This window comes from Trachurus trachurus (genome assembly GCF_905171665.1).
Source record: "Trachurus trachurus genome assembly, chromosome: 3".
Taxonomy (NCBI): Eukaryota; Metazoa; Chordata; class Actinopteri; order Carangiformes; family Carangidae; genus Trachurus; species Trachurus trachurus.
This window is the reverse complement of record NC_139893.1, coordinates 2,235,932-2,260,110: the sequence shown is the minus strand read 5'-3', so window position 1 is coordinate 2,260,110 and position 24,179 is coordinate 2,235,932. Positions and strand designations below refer to the sequence as shown.

At 43.4% G+C, this 24,179-nt stretch overlaps 1 protein-coding gene and 1 long non-coding RNA gene across 2 annotated transcripts in view; both read right to left on the bottom strand.

Annotated features, from left to right (window-relative positions):
* LOC311004756 (long-chain fatty acid transport protein 2) overlaps nt 1-5,536 on the bottom strand; it is a gene marked incomplete at its 5' end in the record, with an annotated part of 28,382 nt that extends 22,846 nt beyond the window's left edge. Inside the window, 3 exons of the mRNA XM_083996925.1 lie at nt 557-715; nt 2,905-3,114; nt 5,053-5,536. Coding sequence (XP_083853051.1) covers nt 557-715; nt 2,905-3,114; nt 5,053-5,536 — 853 coding nt within the window. The remainder of the gene's footprint in view (nt 1-556; nt 716-2,904; nt 3,115-5,052) is intronic.
* LOC311005308 overlaps nt 1-24,179 on the bottom strand; it is a 457,476-nt gene that overhangs the window by 66,669 nt on the left and 366,628 nt on the right. The window contains exon 2 of the long non-coding RNA XR_014596339.1: nt 10,173-10,311. This is a non-coding gene — a long non-coding RNA (uncharacterized lncRNA). The remainder of the gene's footprint in view (nt 1-10,172; nt 10,312-24,179) is intronic.

The window sequence follows — 24,179 nt, the reverse complement described above, 5'->3', positions numbered from 1 at the left end:
TATGCCGGGGAATAAAGGCGCTGCTGCATGCACTCTGAGTGCAGCGCATTTATGCTGCTGCTGCCTCGGAGGAGAAAACTTTTTTTTCTTTTTTTAAAATCATTAGCGGTGCTTATTTATTAGTCCACTACATGTTGGTGCCTTCGGTCCTCTCTGCCTCGCATCGTCTCAGGAAATAACTGGGAAGGTTTCAGAGTGTTGGTAACCTGAAAGCAGATTTTCTAACAGACTTGATGACACCTGTCGTCTCCGAGGGAACCACCACAGATTATTGTAAAAGGTTTGAAAGTCCGAGGCTCGATCCAAAACGCTTTTACACAGCAGAAAATCACGTTGCTTGATCCGAAACTGTTAAACACTACAAAAAGCCGAACCATGGCATGATGATGTAGTTTGATCCGACACTAGACTGTTGCTCTAATGTGCCGTTTTTTTAATCCTAGGTTAACCGGATAATAAATTCATAACCGGATAGCAGATTGCCTACTCGGGTACTCGGGTACTCGGGTACCCGTGCACATCCCTAGTCTAAACTAGAACTCGGTCGTCGTCTCACCCGTTTCAATGGAGCCGATGAAGCCGATGACGAATCCAGCTGTGTGGTACAGAGGCAGGTTGACGTAGACGACGTCACCAGATGTGACACCGTTGGAGGATAAAACAGCCAGAGCCGAGAGGAGGCGGTTCTGATCGACCACCGCCGCCTTAGGGAGACCTGAGAGACACACACAACCTCAGGACACTGTGCTGTGTTTTAAATCCCATTAAAGGTACATTCTGTAGGAATTCCTCCCATCTAGCGTTGTGGTTGTATATCACAAGCAACTCAATCGTATTTTTCATGCTGCATTCACCTGAAATTGGGCAGACGGCAGACGGACGACAGCCGCTGCACGTAACGGCATAAACAAGCCTCTATGTAAACAAGTGGTCCGTCAGCACCAGGCAAAACAATACACGTGACAATATGTTGTCATGCGATAGGGTTGCAAAGGGGTGGAAAATTTCCAGTAAATTTCCGGTAAATTTCCAGAAACTTTCCATGGAAAGTTAAGCTGGGGAATTTTGGAAATATTCAAAATTGGAAACTTTCCATGGGAATTATGGGAATTTATGGGAATTAACTGGAAATTGGGGGTAATTAATTTAAACAAACTGTATCATATCCAAACAGAAATTTAAATATTTAGTTTTGTCATAAGAAGACATCCATGCAAAATAATACAATTAAATAACATGACATTTCAACTAGGGCTGACCCCAAAAAAATCTAAGCTTCGTTCGTTGCCATGGTAATCAATCATGAAGTCTGTGATTGTTTTTGTTTGTTTTTCTTTCCCTTTTCGACACCGGTTCTCATTATTGAAACGAGTAGGCTACTTGGCATCCTGGAAACCTGCCTGATAAGTTTTGGAGACATGCAGTGTTAGTTTGCCATACGTTCCCTGTTAAGGACCAACCTTCAATTTTGTAAATTTCAGATTTATTCCTGTTTATTCCCATATATTCCCGTTAATTCCCATGGAAAGTTTCCAACTTTGGAAATTCCCGGAATTTTGCAACCCTACATGGCGATGTATTGTTTACCCGACCCACATTTTACCGGCTTTCTCTGGACTTCTGTGACTAAAATGACATCTGGTTTGTTAGCGACGGCCGTCTGCCCGACTGCAGGTGAATGCAGCATCAGTGTAACGCTCCATCCCTCCTCACTGCGTTACCGCGGTGACTTTTCACAGACGCCACCTCCACCTGAGCCGACAGCTCCGGTGTCTCCGCTGAGTTTCCGTGGTTACCGTTATCGTCACGCTGCCACTGAACGTAAAAACATGGAGACACCACATGGCAGCAGCACCGAGCTTACCCACTCCATGGAGATATGAATGATATGAACGGCTAATTGACCTCTGGCTAAGCCCCGCCCCCTCCACTCACTCGGACGAACAGTCAACATTCGGTGACAGTTGCTATGGCAACAGCTGTCACAGTATGAGACATTTCACAGGAGGCAATTGATGATTTTTGGAGACAGAAAGATTAAATATCATCTGGAAGTCACCAAAACTTCACTTAGCTTTACTGCTATGGCTGTCAGTTGCCGCGAAACGCCGATAGCAACGGGCTAGCGACGGGCTAATCAGGGGGTAGGTTCCTCATAAGCCTTTGGCTTCTTACCTATCCTTTTTGTATGTGTCTGTCATTCATACGAAATAAAAACAATCAAAAAAATAATAATAATAATTTCTGTTTGCCTGTCTATGGAGTTTTACATTATACGTTAGCATTAAGCTAGCGGGCTTTATGCTTAGTTGTGATACTGGCTAACATCTAAACATCTCTGACAATATGTTGCCTCATATACGTTGTTGACTTAACTTAGAACAGATGTAGACATCCTTGTTCATTTTATCCACGTTTAGTTGGTGTTGTGGTCTACTGCATAACTTTATCCAGAGCAGACACTTCTCTCGGTTGAGATGTGGCTTGGGAAAAGGTAAAAAAAATCCACCCCGTGGCCCAGCCTCTCGGGATACCTAGTGTCGGATTTGCATGTAGCTACCCCATGCACACCGTTTGACCACTTTAAACTTAAAATGTCAAGAAAAAACATATAAAAACAAATGAAAACTGACTAACTGCAATGCATTTCAGTGGACGTGGAAGCAGAGAATGTCCGAGTGTATGGGCTAGCTATGCGCACGGTGATTGGCTCATCGCGTTTGGGGGCGTGGCTTAGCCATAGGTCAATTCAGAGCTGAAAGGAACACTTCAGTCTGTTGATGGGGGGGATTACTGGTTAATGAAAAACAGACTTTTGAACCAAATAATCGATTTTCGTGAATAGATAACAGGAGAAGTTACACAATGTCCCTTTAAACTGTGAAGCATGGACCATCATGGTACCTGTGGTTCCAGACGTGTAGATGTAAACAGCAGGGCTCTTGAAGGTGACGTGCGATCGGAGCGAGCGAGGGAGCGGAGCGTCCGACGCCTCGTCCACTTTGTCGGAGAAGCTGTGGAGTCCCGGAGTGTCGCAGTGATTGGTCATGAGGAGGACGGTGACGCCCTGCTGGGTCAGTGAAGGCAGCACGTCCTCCACGGCGTCCTTCAGCTCTGAGACAGACACACAACACAGTCAGAGGACATTCAAGTCAACCTGAGAGCGATGAATCAGTATGATCATGGATAAAGTTAGCAGTAGGTTCGTTACCTTTAATTGTCGGTGCAAGCTGTTTTTAGAACGGCGGAGCAGAGCCGTGAGCTGCTCAGAGCTACGCTACGGAGGCTCATTATGAGATTTCTTGGTTTCCCTCATCAAACTCATCAAATACACAATCCAACAACTCCACAACGCTCTGGTGGACAAGTTGTGACCTGCACATTCACCACGCTATGAGATAATAACACAACGTTACCACACAGAGTTGTTTTAGAGGGAAATACAGAGACTGTTTGCTGAAAAACTGTCCCTGAAGGCAACGCGCATCAGCAGTTTTGCATGAATTTCCCTCTAAAACAACTCCGCCCCCTAATGTCACTCAATCTCATAGCGTGGTGATTGTGCAGGTCACAACTTGTCCACGAAAGCGTTTTGGAGTTGTTGGATTGTGTATTTGATGAGTTTGATGAGGGAAACCAGGAAATCCCATAATGAGCCTCCGTAGCGTAGCTCTGAGCAGCTCACGGCTCTGCTCCGCCGTTCTAAAAACAGCTTGCATCGACAATTAAAGGTAACGAACCTACTGCTATGACTATAGGGATTATGGCAATGGGCCAATTTGACAAAATGTTGAACTATCCCTTTAAGGATAAATAAGTCAATAAGTGAACTGTGTGAAATGTTGTATTTTGTGAACAAAAGGACCGTTCACATGTCTGAGTGTCTTATGAGCTGCTCCTGCCACCTCAACACATCAACAGAGTGAAAAAACCCCTGAGCACATTTTCAAAATAAAAGCTTCATTTTCCACCTAAAACACAAAAAAACTTAACATGTTGTTTACACAGAGACTCACAGAAACATCACCAGTCATTCTGCAGAACTCTTAACCCTCCTGTTGTCCTCCTGGGTCAAGGAAGGAAGGAAGGAAGGAAGGAAGGAAGGAAGGAAGGAAGGAAGGAAGGAAGGAAGGAAGGAAGGAAGGAAGAAGAACGGAAGAAAGAAAGAAAGAAAGAAAGAAAGAAAGAAAGAAAGAAAGAAAGAAAGAAAGAAAGAGGGAGGGAACAGATTGGGTCAGTTGGGTCAAAAAGGAAGGAAGAAGTAAGGACGAAGACAACAACACAACAACACACAGCCTGTTGTGTTGTTGTCCTTCCTTCGTCCTTACCTCTTCCCTCCCTCCTTCTTTCTTTCCTTCCTTTTCCCCTTCCTTCTTTTCTCCCACCTTCCCCTTTCGTTCTTTCTTTCTTTCTTTCTTTCTTTCTTTCTTTTAAGGTTTAAGAGTTCTGCAGAATGACTGGTGACTGATGTTTCTTTCTTTCTTCCTTCTTTCCTCCCATCTTTCCCTTTCTTTCTTTCTTTCTTTCTTTCTTTCCTCCCATCTTTCCCTTTCTTTCTTTCTTCCTTCCTTCCTCCCATCTTTCCCTTTCTTTCTTTCTTTCTTTCTTTCTTTCTTTCTTTCTTCCTTTTAAGGTTTAAGAGTTCTGCAGAATGACTTTTCCCCTTCCTTCTTTCCTCCCTTCCTCCCTTCTTTCTTTCTTTCTTTCTTTCTTTGACCCAGGAGGACAGCCTAACAGGAGGTTTAAGAGTTCTGCAGAATGACTTTTCCCCTTCCTTCTTTCCTCCCTTCCTCCCTTCTTTCTTTCTTTCTTTCTTTGACCCAGGAGGACAGCCTAACAGGAGGTTTAAGAGTTCTGCAGAATGATGATCCCCTTCCTTATTTCCTCCCATCTTTCCATTTCTTTCTTTCTTTCTTTCTTTCTTTCTTTCTTTTTCCTTCTTTCCTCCCATCTTTCCCTTTCTTTCTTTCTTTCTTTCCTTCCTTCCTGCAGAATGACTAGTGATGTGTGTGTGTTGTTGCAGCAGCAGCAGCAGCAGCAGCAGCGTCTGACCTGCGGCAGCCACCAGCACCTTGGCGCCGCAGCAGCTGAAGCAGTGCAGCAGCGACTTGGAGCGGATGTTGTGGTTGAGCAGCGCCGCCGGGGAGCCCAGCTTGGCCAGGCCGAGCCAGGTGAACAGGAAGGCGGCTTCGTTCCCCATGAACAGCGCCACGGTGTCTCCGGCCGCGTAGCCCGGCTGCGCCCGCAGCGCGTTGGCCAGCTGGTTGCTCCTGCGGTCGGCCTGAGAGAAGCTGAAGGTCTGATCCTCAAACACCACGAAGGCTTGGTGCGGCCGCGCGGCGCTCTGCTCCAAGAACCGGTCCAGCACGAAGAAGAGCGGTCTCCTCCTGCGCCGCCACAAGAACCGCACCAGGATCCGCAGCAGATCCCCGAAGTACACGACGTCCATCCACACGTAGGGACACAAAGTCCTGAGCAGCAGCGGAGTGATGAGCACAGAGGCGAGAAGCACCGAGAGCAGAAGCAGCAGCTCCATCCTGGTCCTGGTCCTGGTCCTTTTCCTGGTCCTGGTTGTAAATCCCTCACTGCCCGAGTTAAAAACGTGCAGCGCCGCTGTGAGATGGGGAATGCTGCAAACAGGGATTTTGTTCAGGGGGGCGGGGCATCTCCTCTGAAGTGAGTGAGGTCAGAGGAGAAGGTCAGAGGTTTGAATGTGGAGGATTCAAGGTGAATGTAGCTTTTTGTTTTTCCAACCTGTTTATTTCACTGAAGGAGGAAGAGAAACAGAACTGATCCAAACGCATTAAACTTTAAACTAACACAGTTTAAAGATGAGGAAGAAGGAGAGAGAGAAAGAGAAAGAAAAACAAGCAGCAGCTCAGTCTCTCATCAGCTGAGCCTGGTCCAGGGTCAGTTTATGGTTCAGTCAACAGAGCTGCAAACACCAAACATCCTGTAGAAGTGACAGTTTATGAGTTTATGAAGTTCTTTGAGAAATTTTTACCACTCTTTTTTTATTATTATCTATTTTTTCCTTTAAAAAAAATTTAAGACATTTTGACCGCTTTTTCTAGAATTTTTAAAAAACTTTTTTTTGGAGAGATTTTACCACTTTTTTCTAGGATTGTTTTTGAGAAATGTTACCACTTTTCTCTGGAATTTTTTAAAAACTTTTTTTTCTAGAATTCTTTTAAAAATATATATTTTTTGAGAATTTTTACCACTTGTTCTAGAAATGTTTAAATGTTTAAGTACAAAATGTCCATCCACACATATACGGACACAAAGTTCTGAGCAGAAGCGGAGTGATGAGCACAGAGGCGAGAAGCACCGAGAGCAGAAGCAGCTCCATCCTGGTCCAGGTCCTGGTTCTGGTCCTTTTCCTGGTTCTGGTTGTAAATCCCACACAGCTCGAGTTAAAAACGTGCAGCGCCGCTGTGAGATGGGGAATGCTGCAAACAGGGATTTTGTTCAGAGGGGGCGGGGCATCTCCTCTGAAGTGAGTGAGGTCAGGGGAGAAGGTCGGAGGTTTGAATGTGGAGGAATTCATTCAGATTGGAGGTGAATGTACAGTAGCTTTTTGTTGTTTTTTTTCATCATGTTTATTTCACTGAAGGAGGAAGAGAAACAGAACTGATCCAAACGTATTCAACTTTAAACTAACACAGTTTAAAGATGGAGAAGTAGAGAGAGAAGTAGAAAGAGAAAGAAAAACAAGCAGCAGCTCAGTCCCTCATCAGCTGAGCCGCTGGTCCAGGGTCAGTTTATGGTTCAGTCAACAGAGCTGCAAACACCAAACATCCTGTAGAAGTGACAGTTTATGAGTTTATGAAGTTTTTTGAGAATTTTTACCACTTGTTCTAGAAATGTTTTTTCCTTTTAAAAAAAAAAAAATTGTACCACTTTTTTTCTAGAATTCACGAAGTTTTTTGAGAAATTGTTACCACTTTTCTCTGGAATTTCTTTTTACTTTTTGTCCCATCACTTTTGTTTTTCAAGAATTGAAATATATATATATATATATATATATATATATATATATATATATATATATATATATATATATATATATATATATATTTTTTTTTTTTTTTTTTTTTTTTTTTTTTTCTTGAGAAGTTTTACCACTTTTCTCTGGAATTTTTTTTTTTTACTTTTTTTTTCTAGATTTTCTTTTAAATATATAATTTTTTTGAGAATTTTTACCACTTGTTCTAGAAATTGTTACCACTCTTTATTATTATTACTATTATTATTATTATTCTGAAATTCTGACCACTTTTTGTAGAATTTTTAAAAAACTTTTTTTGAGAATTTTTTTTACCACTTTTTTGTTATTTATTTTTACTTTTAAAAAAATATAGACATTTTTACCACTTTTTCTAGAATTTTTTAAAAACTTTTTTTTTTTTAGAAATGTTACCACTTTTCTCTGGATTTAAATGTTTTAGCACTTGTTCTAGAAATGTTTAAATGTTTTTAGAGAAATTGTAACATTTTTACAGACATTTCTCTATTATATTTCCAAAAAGTCACGCCATTGGCCCTAATTTGAACTTACATTGCGTTAGCCTCATAGCATAATTGCCTAAGTCATTTTTTGGCCAAATTGAGATATCTGCCTAACTTTCCTCTCCTACCACTGCTGCATCACCTTGCCTTATTGGCTATGTCCTCAACCAATCAGGCAGATAGTAATTTTGGACTCTAAAAAGTGTTCTAAGTCATCTTTTTGACTTTGCTTGCTAGAAATTGTGTTTTTTCTTTTTTTCCCCGAAAATGTTCAAATATGACTTCGGCAATTATGCTATGAGGCTAACGAGACTAAAAATTTAACATTTTCAGTCTCAGAACAAATATTTGTCTATTTCTGGCATTTGCTTCAAACTTTTGTCCAATGGGGGTCCGTGGTCTAATTTGTGTCAATTTAGGGGTCGTTGATGTAAAAACCTTTGAGAACCACTGCTCTAACAGACTCTCCACACAAACATGGACAAGAGAATTCAGAGACTGGAGTCACAAGTCTGAATGAACTCTTTGTTATAAACTATTGATGCTCTGATACCGATACCTGAGCTTAATGTAGCTATCAGCAGATACCTGATACCGATCCAATACCACTGTGGAGGTGATACAACTGTACATCTCACCATGCAGAGGACAGTGAAGGCATCAGGCTTGACTTTAACATCACTGTCCTAACTTTGTAAACCGTTGTTCTGTGTTATTTGGATTTTGGATAATTTTATCTGTTTCAATCCAATTCAGTTTTATTTGTCACTTTCATGAGAAACCATTAGTTTAACATGGGAACGAGAAGCCGTTCTCCCTGTCATGTTGTAGACTATGCAAGGATAACAAAGGGAGATAAGTTTGAGATGCAAACAACTGTTTGAACAGTTTCTCCTCTGAACATCTGGGATGGATTCATTAAAGACAAGAAGCCTCGACTACACTGTGTTAGTCACAAGATCAAACTGTTGAAGGTTTTGTTCCCGACTTGTCTCATGTCTGTGTGTATTCCTTGTCATTTTAGTGTTGTTTTGTTGTATCTTTGACTATTGTATATTTGTTAATATTGTATTGTATTGTATGCATGTTACAGCTAAAGTACTTTGACCTGACCTCCCAGTTTTTAAATGTACTACTGTATATAAATAAATGTGATGTGGCCTTAAACCTTGATGTTGGAAGTTGTAACTTCATTTTTAAATAATGGATTCAAAACTATATTTTTCTCTGACGTGAAGTGGAGCAGAAGTGTAAAAGTGGAAATACTGAAGGAAACAACCTCAGAACTGTAAATACAGTATCTGAATAAAGTGTTTTATGCTGCTTTAACTCAGTTTCCAGGTGGAGGAGTCTTATCTCTTTTCCTCTGAACCAGTTTTCATTTCCTGCAGGTGTCACTCTTTTCTTTGTCTTCACTCCACTGTCGTTCACTGACAATTAGTGCGACGGCAACACAACAGACTGAAGGACACATCTCTACTGTTACCACAAAACCACAATACCACAAAATAATAATAAAAAATACTACTACTAATACAAATAATAAATAAAAGGTTCAGTTTCTAAAGACAAAACATGAACAATAATACAATTTAAAACAGACCTGCCTCAGTTAGGTGAATAAACAGTTCTGAAGACTGGGTGAAATGCATGCTGGGAAGCACCGGTATGTTAATCTGCACAATCCTCGTTTTGTTCCCTGCTGAGTCCAGTGAAGCTTTAACTGAACCTTTATTTAAAGTCACAAAACTTTAAATCAGATAATGAAACAGGTTCTAACATCGACTGATATGAACAAATCTTTAATAAAACAGAGGATATTTAGTTTTGGGAAACAACTTCTTCTCTTCGTTGTCGAGAGTTACGACATGTATATTTGTTTTCTTTATTATGATATTATATTTTATTGTCTTCCTGCACTTTAACATTTTTACAGTGCAAAAACTCAAAATATTTCCAAGAATATTTGTCTTATTTCTAGTCAAAACAAATGTCATTCTACTTAAAATAAGACTCATCACATAGCTTGTTTTTTAGACACTTTTTACCTCTTTCAAGCAGATTTTCACTTGAAATAAGTAGAAAAATCTGATAGTGGAGCAAGTTTTTCTTTCTTATTATGAGAGCACAAAAAACGTGCTTTCACTGGCAGATTTTTCTACTTATTTTAAGTGAAATTTTTTTTTGAAACAAGTGAAAATGATCTAAAAACAAGTTAATTTTTAGGTGATGAGTCTTATCTTAAGTGGAAAGAGTTTAATTTTGACTAGAAATGAGACATTTTGACAAGAAATAAGACAAATATTCTTGGAAAGATTTTTGCAGTGTACTTTTACTTGTGTAATTTTTAACTGTGCAAACAAATAAAATCTAAAATCTAATCTAAGCTCGACTCTGTTCTCACAGTGTAAAGACTGGAAACAGAGAAGCAGCTCTGTCCAAAGGTGATGAAAGCTGCTTCTCTCTCTGTCTGCGTATCAGCTCTAATCAGCTCCGCGTCTGGATGTTTCTTCACCTTCAGTGAATTTCTTTATCTGCTGAGCTAATTTCAGTAAAACTGTGGGTTTTTTGTGTGTGCGACTGCAGCAATAACGAGGTCGAGGAAGAGGATGCTATCAGCAGCCGAAGGCCTCTGAATCCTCGGTGCACACTGCCGAAACTCAAAATCTTTCCAAGAATATTTGTCTTATTTCTTGTCAAAATGTCTCATTTCTAGTCAAAACTAATCTCTTTCCACTTAAAACAAGACTCATCACCTAAAAAGTAACTTGTTTTTAGATCATTGTCACTTGTTTCAAACTAATTTTCACTTGAAATAAGTAGAAAAATCTGCCAGTGAAAGCAAGTTTTTTGTGCTTGTAATAAGGAAGAAAAACTTGCTCCACTATCAGATTATTTTAAGTGAAAATCTGCTTGAAAGAAGGAAAAAGTGTCTAAAAACAAGCTGCTTTTTAATGTGATGAGTCTTATTTTAAGTATAATGAGATTTGTTTTGACTAGAAATTACATTTTGACTAAAAATAAGACAATTATTCTTGGTAAGATATTTGATTTTTTGCAGTGCAGATCCTTTGAACCTTTGGCATCGTCGGACAACCAGAGATTTTTTTAGAGGGCAGAGGGGGAGTAGGAGGGGTAATATCAGAGGTCAGTGAGGTCTGTGTGTTGTGAAACTCTTGTGAGCTCAGTTCAGCAGAGCATGTGGTGACACGGCCTGATTATGTCACCTCCTCCTCCTCCTCCTCCTCCTTTTTCACACTCTGCTGGTCTTTCTGCAGCGTCGTGCGTCTGGAAACGTTCCCAAATGAAGCGATGTCAATATTAATTTACTGATTGTAAAGTCACGTATACAGCAGCAGCCAGACACACACACACACACACACACACACACACACACACACACACACAGTATCTTTATCATGACAACCCAGTTACAGGCTGTCCAGTTCAGTTCAGTTCAGTCTGCAGCTGACACTTATTCAGTAGCAGGCACGTGCACGGGGGGGGGGGGGGGGGGTTCAGCACCTGCCCCTTTGCTCCTTGATGCCCAAAGTGCCCTTTTGTCAGTGCATTTTTTTTTTGCTTTTTGCGTGTGTGTGTGTGTTTGTGTGAAGGCCTGTCAGTAGCCCTTCAAGAATGACATTTAACAAACTAGAAAAAGAAAGCATTTCCTGCAGAAAATGCGTGTGAATGCTGAAAGCAGCTGAACGCTGTTGCTGAAGCGATGCTGAATGAGCTGAAGAAATTGTTGAATCAATGCTAAATTAGTTGAAGAAACTGCCAAAGCAATGCTGAAAAGGCTAATGCTAAAGCTGAAACATATAACTTGTAGTATGAGACGAATGTCTTTTAAAGGTAAAAAGCAGCAGAAATGCTAAAGGGAGAAGAAAACATTGAAATCCTGCATGTTTAAATGTAATGGTTGAATAGCTGAAATCTGCAGCTAACCTGACAGGAAGGAAAACTGATGAACCAGCACTAACATAGCCGAAGCAATGGCTGAGCATAAATTAAAAAGTAGAAGATGTGAGATTTTGTATGAAAATGCTGGAAATTACTTGAATTGTTGAAGAGGATGATGAAGACACGAAAAGTTTGAAAAATTCCTAATAAAAGTAAAATTAGAACATGTAAACAGCGGGTTTAATGGTGTGAAATGGTTGAGAATTTACAACAGAGAATGGAGAAACATGGAAATGTTAACAACAGCTGATGAAGGAATCCCTACTGGGATAGCACTGGCGCTATATGTGCAGAATATTGTTACTGTAACTCTGTCATAGTTTGTACAATCAGAAAAACCATATAATATAATATAATATAATATGGGGTGGAATAAAGTTCACTTTTACCGTTGGGGACAGTTTTTCATCAACAGTCTCTGTATTTACCTCTAAAACAACTCTGTGTGGTAACGTTGTGTTATTATCTCATAGCGTGGTGAATGTGCAGGTCACAACTTGTCCACCAGAGCGTTGTGGAGTTGTTGGATTGTGTATTTGATGAGTTTGATGATCTATCTATCTATCTATCTATCTATCTATCTATCTATCTATCTATCTATCTATCTATCTATCTATCTATCTATCTATCTATCTATCTGATCTCCCGGTGCATGGAAATTACTGTAACAGAAGACGTCCAAACTATGTTTCTGTTTCCAGCGGATCATTTCTCAGTAAACACACATACACAATCCGACGGAAAGGTGCCACATTGCTGCTCCCTCCTCGTTGTGACTCGTGAAAGTGAAAGTGAAACTTAAGTGAGAGCCGGGTTCCTGCCATGCTCCTCAAAGCTGCTTAGTGCCAGTGAAGGCGATACAGACCATAATGATACAGACCCCCTCAGGCCATGACAGAGGTGTCATTCAACCTGTTGTAAGTCGATGTACCATCACAAAAGTTATGAAAATATTATCTGAAGGTTCAAAAGTTCCTTAGTGTTGGTTTAATGTGAATGCAGTCGGACTGAGAAGACGATTTCAAACAATTCTCTCCACAGAGCTCTCCCTGCATTTTCATTGGTTAAACTTTACATTAATAAACACAGGGTTCCTACACAAGTATGGAAAGTATGGAAAAGTATGGAATTTGATTTTATACATTTCTAGGTCTGGAAAAGTATGGAAAATGGAAACTATTGTATGGAAATATATTCATCTTAATACTTATCTGGGTTTGGTCTTATCTGAAGTTATTTGGGTTAATTATTTTCTATGCGCTATTGTACCGAGCTACAATCTCCAGGAAATTATTTGGTGCAGCATACACATTCAGAATAATGAAAACAAATGATAAATTGCATGTTTTTTTTATATTATGCACATCTATTTACTCAAATGTCACAAATAATTTGAATTTTTTTAGCAAGAAGTCTGGAAATTAGGGTCTGGAAAAAGTATGGAATTTGGACATTTCAAATGTGAAGGAACCCAAACCTCTCACCTGCATCTTACCTGTCTGTGTGTGTGTCTGTGCTGCTCAGTCAGCTGCCAACAGGACACACACACACACACAATAAAAAGATAACAAGCAAATGATGGAGGAGCTGTTGGCATCTTAATGAGCAACATGTGACCAGATGAAGTCATGATGTGAATATCTCTGATTGATTACAGACCAGATTGTTATTGGCTGAGCTCAGCTGTTACTTCACTCACTCTGAAACTGAAACAACAACTAATATCATTATCATTGACTCAGCAGACTCATTACACACCCCATGTTTTGCTTCTGTTCAACACAGACAGCTTACCGTATGTTTTTATGTAATTTTCTTTGAAAATATTAAAGGAAACTAAAGTGTAACTGACAGTATAATGTTTACAATGGCTGACGGGTGAGACAAAAAGATGGATGACGACATTTTGGGTCAAATAAACGCTGTAAACACTGCAGAATCCTTCTCCTCCTCCTTGTGCTGACTAGTGTTGCTTTTGGCGTTCTGTTTTAATTTTAGTTTTTAGTCTTTGTGCCAAACTGTCATTTGAGTTTTTATTAGTTTTAGTCACGTTCATGCTCTTTTTTGTTTAGTCAAGTTTTAGTCGACTAAAACACTGAGCATTTTAGTCAGAATAACCCACGACTATTTTCGCCTAGTTTTAGTCGACGAAAACTAATGACATTTTACACTGCAAAAACTCAAAATCTTTGCAAGAATATTTGTCTTATTTCTTGTCAAAATGTCTAATTTCTAGTCAAAACTAATCTCTTTCCACTTAAAATAAGTGTTTTAAAATAATTTTCACATGTTTCAAACAAATTTTCACTTGAAATAAGTAGAAAAATCTGCCAGTGAAAGCAGGTTATAAGAAAGAAATTTCTATCAGATTTTTCTACTTATTTCAAGTGAAATATGCTTGAAAAAAGTAAAAAAGTGTCTAAAAAACAAGCTACTTTTTCATGCGATGAGTCTTATTTTAAGTATAATTAAAGCCGCAAGCGGCGATGGCGGGCCCTCGCTCGCCCATGCCACCGCGGGGCCTGAGGCACGCCGGGGCCGTGGCGCGGAGCAGAAATGGAGAAAAAACTCCGGAAGGAGGCCAAAAACGCAATGTTTCGTTCATCCACCAGGGGGCAGTCACCGCATGTGGTGTGGTGCGTTCAGGGGCGGCCCCTCATCACTCGTGTGCAGTTTGGAGTGAATCGGACAAAGCATGAGGGAGTTATGAGCAGTTAAAGGTTCGTCCACTAGGGGGCAGTAATGGGATGCGTGCAGGTGTGTTCAGGGTCAGCCCCTGATCACACATGTGAAGTTTCGTGGAAATCGGACAAAGCATGAGGGAGTTATGAGCAGTTAAAGGTTCGTCCACTAGGGGCAGTAATGAGATGCGTGCAGGTGTGTTCAGGGTCAGCCCCTGATCACACATGTGAAGTTTCGTGGAAATCGGACAAAGCATGAGGGAGTTATGAGCAGTTAAAGGTTCGTCCACTAGGGGCAGTAATGAGATGCGTGCAGGTGTGTTCAGGGTCAGCCCCTCATCACACATGTGAAGTTTCGTGGAAATCGGACAAAGCATGAGGGAGTTATGAGCAGTTAAAGGTTCGTCCACTAGGGGCAGTAATGAGATGCGTGCAGGTGTGTTCAGGGTCAGCCCCTCATCACACATGTGAAGTTTCGTGGAAATCGGACAATGTTGATGCAAAAAATGGCACTTCCTGCTACCACCGGGGGGCGCTATGAGTTACGTGGGAAGTTAATATATCGGGACGTTCAGGGCGAAGCCATCATCATGTCCAGCAAGTTTGAAGTTGATTGGATGAAGTATGTGGGCGTGACAGCCAATCGTATTACATGGCGAGCACGCCAAAGTTAATTGAGCGCTGGAAGCCACGCCCTTTGACCTACGGACTCACGGAGCACAAGATAAGCTCAGCTAGGTCTGGAGATGTGGTGTACCTAATTTCAACTTGATCGGGCGAACGCTGTGGGAGGAGTTAGTTTTAGGCGGGAAAAATCAAAACCAAAATGGCCGACTTCCTGTTGGGTTGAGGTCATGAGGTCAAGAGGCTTTTTTGCATATCTGGGTATAATACATATGTGTACCAAATTTTGTATGCGTGGGACAAAGTGACCCGACTTCCCTATGGGGATTTTGAAAGTTTGTAGGGGGCGCTATTTCGCCATTTCGAGTCGACCGTGTGCGACCACCACAAAATATCGAATTTCGGATCAGGCCGGACGTCCGTGCAAAAGTAGACAACTATTCCAGTTGGGGAAAGGGGCGAAATTGGGGCATGAAGACGGGCAAGAATAATAATAATAATAATTAAAGCCGCAAGCGGCGATGGCGGGCCCTCGCTCGCCCATGCCACCGCGGGGCCTGAGGCACGCCGGGGCCGTGGCGCGCAGCAGAAATGGAGAAAAAACCCGGAAGGAGGCCAAAAATGCAATGTTTCGTTCATCCACCAGGGGGCAGTCACAGCATGTGGTGTGGTGCGTTCAGGGGCCGCCCCCCATCACTCGTGTGAAGTTGAGAGTGAATCGGACAAAGCATGAGGGAGTTATGAGCAGTTAAAGGTTCGTCCACTAGGGGGCAGTAATGGGATGCGTGCAGGTGTGTTCAGGGTCAGTCCCTCATCACACATGCAAAGTTTCTTGGAAATCGGACAAAGCATGAAGGAGTTATGAGCAGTTAAAGGTTCGTCCACTAGGGGGCAGTAATGGGATGCGTGCAGGTGTGTTCAGGGTCAGCCCCTCAGCACACATGTGAAGTTTCGTGGAAATCGGACAAAGCATGAGGGAGTTATGAGCAGTTAAAGGTTCGTCCACTAGGGGGCAGTAATGGGATGTGTGCAGGTGTGTTCAGGGTCAGCCCCTCATCACACATGTGAAGTTTCGTGGAAATCGGACAATGTTGATGCAAAAAATGGCACTTCCGGTTTCCACTAGGGGGCCACATGAGCGACACCCCTATCAGATGGAAGAGGTCTCCACCCTGGACCTGTGTATCAAATTTCATGATGATACGAGTTCATTAAAGCCATCAAAAAGCCAAACGTATTTTCATGGCGAGGAATTGATGGTAGCCACGCCCCCACAGGGACGCCATTACTCGTAGCTTCACAGTCTTCATAATGTAGCTTCACCAACTGGTTCTGCATGTTTTAGAAGTGGAATGAAGTTGATGGGGTAAACTATGTATTTTTAATGAATTTTAGTTCACTTCCTGTTACCACCGGGGGGCGCTATGAGTTATGTGGGAAGTTAATATATCGGGACGTTCAGGGCGGAACCATCATCATGTCCAGCAAGTTTGAAGTTGATTGGATGAAGTATGTGGGCGTGAGAGCCAATCGTATTACATGGCGAGCACGCCAAAGTTAATTGAGCGCTGGCAGCCACGCCCTTTGACCTACGGACTCACGGAGCACAAGATAAGCTCAGCTAGGTCTGGAGATGTGGTGTACCTAATTTCAACTTGATCGGGCGAACGCTGTGGGAGGAGTTAAGTTTAGGCGGGAAAAATCAAAACCAAAATGGCCGACTTCCTGTTTGGTTGAGGTCATGAGGTCAAGAGGCTTTTTTGCATATCTGGGTATAAGACATATGTGTACCAAATTTTGTGACCATAGGACAAAGTTAGCAAAATTCCCTATGGGCATTTTAAAAATTTGTAGGGGGCGCTATTTCGCCATTTGGCCCCGCCCATGTGCGACAACCCTATCAGATGTAAATTTTGGGCCGTCTGCACATGCATGCAAATTTATATAACTTTCTGAGCATGGGAAAGTCCCCAAAAATGCGATTAAACCCGCGTAAGAATAATAAAAATAATAATAATAAACAGCGCGATTTCAATAGGGCTTTCGCTGTGCGACTTGCAGTCGCCGCTCGGGCCCTAATAATAATAATAAACAGCGCGATTTCAATAGGGCTTTCGCTGGGCGACTTGCAGTCGCCGCTCGGGCCCTAATTAGATTTGTTTTGACTAGAAATGACATTTTTACTAGAAATAAGACAAATATTCTTGGTAAGATTTTGAGTTTTTGCAGTGTAGTCTAGTTTTAGTCAATTAGTCAATTTAGTCAAAAACCCTTAATGAGCAACATGTGACCAGATGAAGTCATGAGGTGAACGTCTCTGATTGATTACAGACCAGATTGTTATTGGCTGAGCTCAGCTGTTACTTCGCTCACTCTGAAACTGAAACAACAACTCATATCAAACCTGTTGACTCAGACTCAAACAACTTTATTAGCTTGCAGACTGGCACAGTACAAAAACACAGTTCACACAATAAATAGATAGGGAATAAGCTGAGTAAATAAATAGAATGCAGAGGAATACAGTGTCATCAAGGATCAATAGTTGAATAGAGTGAAGATAGGTTGCACAACAATAAGATGTACATGGTAGAAGGAATAAAATCATTATAGAAGAATAGCGGAGCGGATAAAAGAGTTATAAAAGTGGTTTTACTGTCTTACGTCTTTCTTTTCCTTTTAAATTTGTTTTTCTGTTTTTGATTTTAATGTATTTCTATGCCTCTGTAAAGCACTTTAATTGCCTGGTGTATGAATTGTGCTCTATAAATAAATTTGCCTTGCCTTTCGTGTGATGTTGTGTGTTGATGAAAAGAAGTGACACGTCTTCCTTTGTATTAAAAAATACTTTATTACAAAAAAAGAACAATATCAAAGAACCGCTTAATCTGGAAATGTTCAGCTCCAAACACCCTCTTATATAAGATTTCACATCTCCAGAGCTCCGCCTGCTACAGAGAATGATTTCCTGTCCAGATGGCCCATAACCTGACCTTTAACCTTTAGGGAAAAGGAGAGCATAGATTCACATTTAAAGAAAGAGTAAGAGAGGAATAGGGAGCGTCAACTTGGTTCTCAACTCCGCCAGACTTTGAATTAGTTCTAGTTTTACAAACATGTCGGCTTGCTTGAAGTAAATAAACTTCTGGGTGCATGTTTGAGTCTCCATCTGACGCTGTCTGTGGCTTTGAGGGATGGAAACAGCCTAAGCAGCAGAAATTTCAATCCGCTCCTATTCATTGCTGCCGTGGCGATGCGGGGACAGACACAACTACCGCAAAACAGGAGACAAAACAGGAGACACACTGAAAATCTTCAGATTCCTTCTTTTAGACCTAAAATGTTAGGAACATACATGAAGCCCCGAGGTGAATTTGCCCGGAATTGTCCTTTAACATAATTTAACCCAGTCACTGTGTATTTACCTTTACTCTGGTGTACAAAGCAAGGTGGTTATGGTGGTGATGATTCATATAGTTCATAATGTTGCGTTACTTTGTTTACATTCCGTGCGAGTTGCTCTGATCTGACGATATGGTTCAGACGTATTCTTTTTTGGGAAGTGACGGTATTTAGGAACCTTTACCATTAAATAATTGTGCCATTTAATACCGCGATTAATTGTGAAAACAAGTACTGTAATCGTGACATCCCTTTATTAATGTGTACCGAATTTGTCTTTTTAAAGGTTGTCCATTACCATCAGGCAGAGGGACTGGCGATGAAAACAAGCTTTTTTTTTAGCTAACTCGGGTGCATTTACATTTGTTTGGTTTTTTTACAATGTTTTATTAATGTACATTGTCCCTTGTCAAATAAATTAAACTGAAACTGAAACTAGACAGGAAATAAATGGGGAAAACAGATGTCAACAAACAGGGACGGAGGTGAGAAGGGGACAGAAGAGAGTTCAGAGGCCTCGTGCTGCAGCAGCAGATGTGTGAGTTCAGGTTCAGCAGAGCCTCGTGCACCGACGGAGCCCAATCATCCGGAATATGGAGGACGCCACGCGCTGTGCAGACCCCAAACCACCACCACCCTCCTCCTCTGAAATCAATCCCACCACACACACACACACACACACACACACCCAGAGAGCACCGACAACCACGTGACTGTGTGTTACAGTTTCTCTCAGTTGGTTTGGCTGATTTCTCTAAACAGAAATGACATTCTCAAAACTCTAAGATCATTTGGTAAAACAGTTTTACACCATAGATCACTGGTAAATGCTCATCTCTCTCTCAAAACAGTTCACTCATGTGTCAAAACTAAATTTCCTTCTCATATTAATAGTCAGTTTCCCTTAAAATGCATCGTCCCTTTGGCATAGTGTCACTGCAGGTCAACATGTTTAGATGTTTTGTCTCTATGGCAGAGGAGCATTGAAATGTCCCTCATGTCTCCTCTCAGTCTGAGCCCAGTGCTTCATTCACTATAGTTACTGGACTAGTTTTTATGTCTAAGAATACAATTGTGTATAAAACTGAAAATAAATACATAAAAAACAGGATTTTAGGGTGACATCACACATTGCATTCATTCTGTCAAAGAAAGGTAGCCATTTTTGTTCACACGTAAAGTCTTTTTTGCAGCAGCAGCAGCAGCAGCACCGTTGTTACAGGTGCTGCACATCTATGTCCGTGTAGCTACATGTATTGGCTTCAGCTATGGCTTTCAGCATTCACACGCATTTTCCTTATGGAAATGCTCTTTCTCGTAATTCTCACATCTTCCGGCATTTTTTGCAGTCCAACTAGTCCTGTATACTTTCTGCTACTTCAACAATTAAAACATCAAATTGTGCAGCTTCTTCTGGACATTCATTTTTTTTTATACTCTTTACTTTTTTTCAAATATTAAACTTTTTCAGATTTTTTTGTCCCATAGGAAATGCATTGGAACGGTCCTCAAAATGTCAGGACAGGAAACACAACACACCTGTTAGAATGCACCTGAGCAGGGGCGCAGATGGGATTTTTTAACTGGGGGGGACCAAGATCATTGAACAGAACGATATTGTGTTGGTTTTGCAGTGCCATTGTTACAGGTGTTGCACATCTCTGTCCTGTAGCTCCATGTATTGTCTGACCTTCCTTCACGGGGGTTGCTGCACATACTGTCAGTCCTCCTGTGGAACTTTTTGCTGCAAAATATGACTGAAGGCCCGTGGAAATCTGCACGTGTCGACACGCCCCCATGAGTTGACGACATAAGGAGCTAATAAATAAATAAAAAACAATAGTATTAATCAGTCAAATCCCTAGTCCGAATGCCTTATTGTCAGACGAGCTACTACAAAAAAAAATATTTGCCACATTTGGGAAAGTCAACAGGCAAAAGGATAGATGTAGCGACTAGAACCAGATCATGACCAGGTCAGAACATGCGTCTCCATGTCCACGTTGAGATCCGATCACATGTTTGCACTGGTAAATCAAAATAGAAAAAAGACAATAAATAGTAGAAGCAGAGAAAACTGTAGCGTCATCCTCACTCCATCCACGAGTATCCACAACGTCTCCACAGCTTCTGACGCTGACCCTCATTCCTACATTTCCTCTCTTTGTCAATTTCTTCTGCTAATTCAGCACGGCTTCAGCTATGGCTTTCGGCATTCACACGCATTTTCCTTATAGAAATGCTCTTTCTAGTAACTCTCACATTTCCGGCATTTTTTGCAGTCCGACTAGTCCTGTATACTTTCTGCTACTTCAACAATTAAAACATCAAATTGTGCAGCTTCTTTTGGACATTCTTTTTTTCTATTCTTGACACTTTTTTTCAAATATTAAACTTTTTCAGATTTGTTTGTCCCATAGGAAATGCATTGGAACGGTCCTCAAAATGTCAGGACAGGACACACCTCTTAGAACAGAACACACCTGTCAGGACAGGACACATCCAGTAGTCGAGTTGTAAAAAAAAATTCAGGGGGGATGGTCAATTTTTTTCACCTTAAAAAAGGGGGGGGGGGGGGGGGGGGGTGTAATTCATGTAAATTCGTTATCAAAACAAAGCACAATAAGACTTCTTGATCCTCTCAAATCAAATCAAGCCAAGTTTATTTTATTCTAGTTTAACAAAAACCCCAACGTTTATGATTGTAGATTTAAATGCTTTTCCGACTTTAAAACTCTGATTTATGAGTACAACTGAACGCACCACTTGCTTCCCAACTCAGCCAGGATCTGCTCCAGGCTCCAGCCTTCCCCCTTCTTGAATCGTTGTAATGTTTATTGATCAATTCGGGGGGGACGGATCGGGCACACTATAAATCTGGGGGGGGACATGTCCCCCCCGTCCCCAGTGCTATCTGCGCCCATGGTTGTTGTTGTTGTGAGGGTTTTGCACCAACACTACACACCGTGTCTCCACTGCAAAAACTCAAAATCTTTCCAAGAACATTTGTCGTATTTCTTGTCAAAATGTCTCATTTCTATCCATCCATCCATTTTCATCCGCTATTTCCGGGTCCGGGTCGCGGAGGCAGCAGTCGGAGCAGGGATCCCCAGACTTCCCTCTCCCCGGACACTTCCTCCAGCTCTTCCGGGGGGACCCCAAGGCGTTCCCAGGCCAGCCAAGTGACGTAGTCACTCCAGCGTGTCCTGGGTCTTCCTCGGGGCCTCCTCCCGGTGGGACATGCCCGGAACACCTCCCCATGGAGGCGTCCAGGGGGCATCCTATACAGGTGCCCGAGCCACCTCAGCTGGCTCCTCTCGATGTGGAGGAGCAGCGGCTCTACTCCGAGCTCCTCCCGGGTGACAGAGCTCCTCACCCTATCTCTAAGGGAGCGCCCCGCCACCCTGCGGAGGAAACTCATTTCGGCCGCTTGTATCTGGGATCCCGTTCTTTCGGTCATGACCCAGAGTTCATGACCATAGGTGAGGGTGGGAACGTAGATCGACCGGTAAATCGAGAGCTTTGCCTTTCAGCTCAGCTCCTTCTTCACCACGACGGACCGATACAATGACCGCATTACTGCGGCCGCTGCACCGATCCGCCTGTCGATCTCGCGCTCCATCCTTCCCTCATTCGTGAACAAGACCCCAAGATACTTAAACTCCTCCACCTGAGGCAGGAACTCTCCCCCGACCTGGAGGGTGCAAACCACCTTTTTCCGGTCGAGAACCATGGCCTCGGACTTAGAGGTGCTGATTCTCATCCCAGCTGCTTCACACTCGGCTGCAAACCCCCCCAGTGCATGCTGAAGGTCCTGGCTCGAGGGGGCCAACAAGACAACATCATCCGCAAAAAGCAGAGATGAAATCAAGTGGCTCCCGAACCGTACCCCCTCCGGCCCTTGGCTGCACCTAGAAATTCTGTCCATAAAAATAATGAACAGAACCAGTGACAAAGGGCAGCCCTGCCGGAGTCCAACACGCACCGGGAACAGGTCTGACTTATTGCCCGCCATGCGAACCAAGCTCCTGCTCCGGTCATACAGGGACCGTACAGCCCTCAGCAGAGGGCCTCCGACCCCATACTCCCGGAGCACCTCCCACAGGATGCCACGTGGGACACGGTCGAAAGCCTTCTCCAAGTCCACAAAACACATGTGGACTGGTTGGGCAAACTCCCATGAGCCCTCGAGCACCCTGCGGAGGGTGTAGAGCTGGTCCAGCGTTCCACGGCCAGGACGAAAACTGCATTGTTCCTCCTGAATCCGAGGTTCGACTATCGGCCGAATTCTCCTCTCCAGCACCCTGGAATAGACTTTCCCCGGGAGGCTGAGGAGTGTGATCCCCCGGTAGTTGGAACACACCCTCCGGTCCCCCTTTTTGAAGAGAGGGACCACCACCTGCCAGTCCAGAGGCACTGTCCCCGACTGCCACGCGATGCTGCAGAGGCGTGTCAGCTATGACAGCCCCACAACATCCAGAGACTTGAGGTACTCAGGGCGGATCTCATCCACCCCCGGTGCCTTGCCACTGAGGAGCTTCCGGACTACCTCAGTGACTTCAGCTTGGGTGATGAATGAATCAACCTCTGAATCCTCAGCCTCTGCTTCCTCGACGGAAGGCGTGTCAGTGGGATTGAGGAGATCCTCGAAGTATTCCTTCCACCGCCCGACGATATCCCCAGTCGAGGTCAACAGCTCCCCTCCTCCACTGTAAACAGTGTTGGCGGAGCACTGCTTCCCCCTCCTGAGGCGTCGGATGGTTTGAAAGAATTTCCTCGAGGCCGACCGGTAGTCCTCCTCCATGGCCTCCCCGAACTTTTCCCAGACCCGAGTTTTTGCTTCCGCGACCGCCTGGGCTGCCGTCCGCTTGGCCTGCCTGTACCCATCAGCTGCCTCGGGGGTCCCCCGAGCTAATCAGGCTCGGTAGGACTCCTGACGGCATCCCTTACTTCCGGTGTCCACCACCGGGTTCGGGGATTGCCGCCGCGACAGGCGCCAGAGACCTTACGGCCACAGCTCCGGACGGCCGCGTCAACAATGGAAGTGGAGAACATGGTCCATTCAGACTCAATGTCTCCAGCCTCCCTCGGAATCTGGTCAAAGCTCTCCCGGAGGTGGGAGTTGAAGACCTCCCTGACAGGGGATTCTGCCAGACGTTCCCAGCAGACCCTCACGATACGCTTGGGTCTTCCAGGTCTGACCAGCTTCCTCCCCTGCCAGCGGATCCAACTCACCACCAGGTGGTGATCAGTTGACAGCTCAGCCCCTCTCTTCACCCGAGTGTCCAAGACATACGGCCGGAGGTCAGATGACACGACTACAAAGTCGATCATTGACCTCCGGCCTCGGGTGTCCTGGTGCCACGTGCACTGATGGACACCCTTATGCCTGAACATGGTGTTCGTTATGGACAAACTGTGGCTAGCACAGAAGTCCAATAACAAAACACCACTCGGGTTCAGATCGGGGAGGCCGCTCCTCCCAATCACACCTCTCCAGGTAACACTGTCGCTGCCCCCGTGAGCGTTGAAGTCCCCCAACAGAACGATGGAGTCCCCAGTTGGGGCACTTTCCAGCACCCCTCCCAGAGCCTCCAGGAAGGCCGGGTACTCTGCACTGCCGTTCGGCCCGTAGGCCGAGACAACAGTGAGAGACCTATCCCCGACCCGAAGGCGCAGGGAAGCGACCCTCTCGTTCAGCGGAGAGAACTCCAACACATGGCGGCTGAGCTGGGGGGCTATGAGCAAGCCCACGCCAGCTCGCCGCCTCTCGCCATGGGCAACTCCAGAGTGGAAGAGAGTCCAACCTCTCTCAAGGAGTTGGGTTCCAGAGCAAGGGTGATGACAATAGTCCAGCAGGGCCCCCAACAACCCCCACTATCCTAATCTTTTTTGACTAAATTATTCAGCGTATAACCCTGACTAAAACTCAAACAAATGCTGCATCAGCATCAAAACAAAGCCACAAAACATGTAATATTCATGAGATACAGTTTA